Source organism: Oncorhynchus keta, chromosome 24 (assembly GCF_023373465.1).
Source record: "Oncorhynchus keta strain PuntledgeMale-10-30-2019 chromosome 24, Oket_V2, whole genome shotgun sequence".
Taxonomy (NCBI): Eukaryota; Metazoa; Chordata; class Actinopteri; order Salmoniformes; family Salmonidae; genus Oncorhynchus; species Oncorhynchus keta.
Genome location: NC_068444.1, coordinates 18,977,434 through 18,981,074, shown reverse-complemented (window position 1 = coordinate 18,981,074; position 3,641 = coordinate 18,977,434). Strand labels below are relative to the sequence as shown.

The window sequence follows — 3,641 nt, the reverse complement described above, 5'->3', positions numbered from 1 at the left end:
GATTGATGCGCAATCCATTCTATTATAAAGCTCCTGTTATCATTGCCATGTTTGATTAATCTAACCTTAGGTCATGACACACCATTTATTAAAAAATATTTATTAATATCGTTTGTACAGAGCAGCAGAGGACCAGAATGTATGTGTTCTCAGCAGCAGGGAGTGAGCGCACAACTGTCTTCTCTCATTGGTTGGATATGCGCCAGCTGTCCAATCAATCCATGCCTATAGAATCCTGCCCACATCCCTGCACCCAAATGGCACACTATTCCCTATATAGTGCACTACTATTTACCAGGACCATAATAGTGCACAGGGTGCCATTTGGGATGCACTACAGGCTTAAGCCCCACGTTACCATTGGAATCCTCTCCTTACAAATAAAATGTTTCTTTCCTTCCTGGGCTCTCAACAGCCTTTGCATGGAAATAGTTTCTTAGTTGCAGCATCCCCTGCTTCTGTGCAATGAAGCTCACCTCATCAAACAAGGAAAGGCAAGACAATATCTGCCTCGACCAAACCTGGGGCAAATTCAGACGGGCACAACATACATGCCTAGCTGCAATGTTCCACAACATGTCTACTGAACGAGACCCAAATATCTGAATTTGTCCCCTACTCATACTCACTGAAAGGGGAACAGAAAAAAAAGTGACAGCTTTATTTCCCCCCATTTCTTTAAAATGTCTTCACCAGTGAGAGAACAACAAGATGTGGCTATATTTATTATTCAAGCTTTACAATATTGTTTATACAAGGAAGGATCCAATCCTATTATTATAGTATGTACAATGCAATGCATTCCCCGCTATCCCCTTCCAGAAAATGCAAGACCTGTCACCCGACTACAGGGTCATGTTCATTAGGCCAAAACAATTTCAAAGACAACTAAAACACGACCCAGGTGAAATGAGGTCATAAGAGTTCCTCAGTTTAGCTCCATGTGCCTGCACTGCAGTTTTCATTTCCTATGTTCACAAGCCCCTCTTCTTGTGTCCAAAGCCCCTCTATGTGTCCAGTCTCTGGCCAACATCATGTACAGTAGTGCTAGTTTGTAAACGTGACAGCCACAGGTTCCGTTCCCCCTCACTCTTCATCTGTGCAAACCTAGGAATGAAAGACATGAGCTGTAGGTTAGTCTTCACATGTGATCTCCAATTTCCCCTTTAATCTAGACTACCATGTGACTGTCTGCATACATGCACTCTTCCCTTGCACTGAACTGTATGTGTGCGTGTGTTTATGCATGTTTTGCCAATCTGGTACACAGGGGAAAAAGCTGATTTCAGAGTTAAAATATTAACACCATGCATCTCAAAAAGATTTTGTAGGTAATAAGCACAAAGTTGAATAAAGATAACATGAAAGTACCCAGAGGTGGAACTAAAAACCAAAAATGATCAACACCAACCATTCACAGGCATTTTGCTGACATTGTTCATTACGATAAGTAGCCTATACTAGAGAACAGTGAGGTTTTAAATGTAATACTATTGCTAATATGGGTGATTGTTCATGGAACAATCGGTGGCTACAACCATCAAACTAGAAATAGTAGTTTAAAGGATAATTGAACAAAAACTGTGGTGCAAATTCACGTTAAGCTTATTTATCGTTATCGCATCAATTCAGGCAATTTATCACAATATGTATTTTTGTCCGTATGCCCAGCTCGAATAGTACCTCAACGTCCAATGTGTTCTATTAATATTTTTTTGTAATGAAATTGTCACACCTTGGTCATGCCAGGGTGTGACATGGGTTTATGTTATTGTAGTTTGTGTGGTTTTACGTTCCGTTTGTTGTTTTTGTATAAGTTATTTCATGTTTCGCTCTTCATTCATTAAAGTGATGAGTAACAACCACGCTGCATTTCGGTCCGACTCTCTTTCTACAAACGAAGAATGACGTTACAGAATCACCCACCACACACGGACCGAGTGGCGTGGTTACAGGCAGCGACATCAGGAGCAGAAAAAAGGAGGACGTTATGGACAGCAATGGCAAGGAGTATACGACGTGGGAAGAAATAGACAGGTGGGCGGTCGACCCAGAGAGAGTACCGGAGCACGCCTGGGATTCGCTAGAGCAGTGCGAAGAGGGCTATAGGCGAATGGAGTCGAAGAGAAAGACACGACGGCGCAGAGCTAAAACCGAAAGTCACCCCAAATATTTATTGGAGGAGGGCGCAGAGAGAGAGTGGCCGAGTCAGGAGTCAGACCTGAGCCTACTCTCCCTGTTAATTGTGAGGAGCAGCAATATAAGGATTTCTAGTCTTGGGAGATGATATTAGACGGAAAAGGACCCTGGGTGCAGCCGAGAGAATATCGCCGTCCCAAGAAAGAACTAGAGGCGGCTAATGCGGAGAGGCGCTGGTATGAGGAGGCAGCACGGCGACGCGGATGGAAGCCCGAAAAGCAGCCCCAAAAAATTATTGGGGGGGGGCTTAATGGGAGTATGGCTATGCCAGGTAGGAGACCTGCGCAAACTCCCTGTGCTTACCAGGGGGCTAGAGAGACCGGGCACCGTGTTATGCTATGGAGCGCACAGTGTTTCCAGTGCGGGTGCATAGCCCGGTGCGGTTCATACCAGCCCTTCGTATTGGCCGGGCTAGAGTGGGCATCGAGCCAGGTAAGCTTGGGCAGGCTTGGTGCTCAAGAGCTCCAGTGCGCCTGCACGGTCCGGTCTATCCAGAGCCACCTCCACACACCAGTCCTCCGGTAGCAGCTCCCCGCACCAGGCTTCCTGTGCGTGTCCTCAATCCTGTAGCACCAGTTCCAGCACCACGCACCAGGCCTTCTGTGCGCCTCGCCTGTTCAGCACAGCCAGAGCCTTCCTTCCCTCCTGCGCTGTCGGAGTCTCCCGCCTGTTCAGCGCTATCAGAGCCTTCCTCCTCTACAGCGCTGCCGGAGCATCCTGCCTGTTCGGAGCAGCCTGAGCTGTCAGTCTGCATGGAGCTGTCAGTCTGCATGAAGCAGCCAGAGCTGTCAGTCAACCAGTCTCTTCCAGATCTGCCAGTCAACCAGTCTCTTCCAGATCTACCGGAGCCTGCCCCTCAGTTCTGTGGGGTTCTGGGTGATGACTATCAGGCCATGGTCGGCAGCGAGGGTGGATTATCCCAGGACGCGAAGGGGAGGAACGAGAACATTTATGGAGTGGGGTCCACGTCCCGAGCCGGAACCGCCACCATGGACAGACGCCCACCCGGACCCTCCCGTCCGGGAGTCCGCACCGTGGGGGGTTCTGTCACGCCCTGGTCATTGTATTTTCGTTATATATTTGGTCAGGCCAGGGTGTGACATGGGTTTATGTTATTGTATTTTCGTATTGGGGTTTGTAGTATTTGGGATCGCGGCTGATTAGGGGTGTTGTATAGGCTTGGCTGCCTGAGGCGGTTCTCAATCAGAGTCAGGTGATTCTCTTTGTCTCTGATTGGGAACCGTATTTATTTAGCCTGGTTTCGCTTTGTATTTCGTGGGTGATTGTTCCTGTCTCTGTGTAGTTTCACCAGATAGGCTGTAATAGGTTTTACGTTCCGTTTGTTGTTTTTGTATATGTATAAGTTATTTCATGTTTCGCTCTTCATTCATTAAAGTGATGAGTAACAACCACGCTGCATTTCGGTCCGACTCTCTTTCTAC

At 47.2% G+C, this 3,641-nt stretch overlaps 1 protein-coding gene and 1 long non-coding RNA gene across 2 annotated transcripts in view; one reads left to right on the top strand and one right to left on the bottom strand.

The window, feature by feature from the left end:
- Positions 1 to 588: 588 nt before the first annotated feature.
- Positions 589 to 3,641, bottom strand: part of LOC118402794 (mitogen-activated protein kinase kinase kinase 4-like) — an 87,150-nt gene continuing 84,097 nt past the window's right edge. The window contains 1 exon segment of the mRNA XM_052477920.1: positions 589 to 1,107. Coding sequence (XP_052333880.1) covers positions 1,087 to 1,107 — 21 coding nt within the window. The 3' untranslated portion in view covers positions 589 to 1,086.
- Positions 1,114 to 3,611, top strand: LOC127911410 (uncharacterized). Its single transcript, XR_008078335.1, has 2 exons — positions 1,114 to 1,785; positions 3,526 to 3,611. It is a non-coding gene; the product is annotated as an uncharacterized LOC127911410 (long non-coding RNA).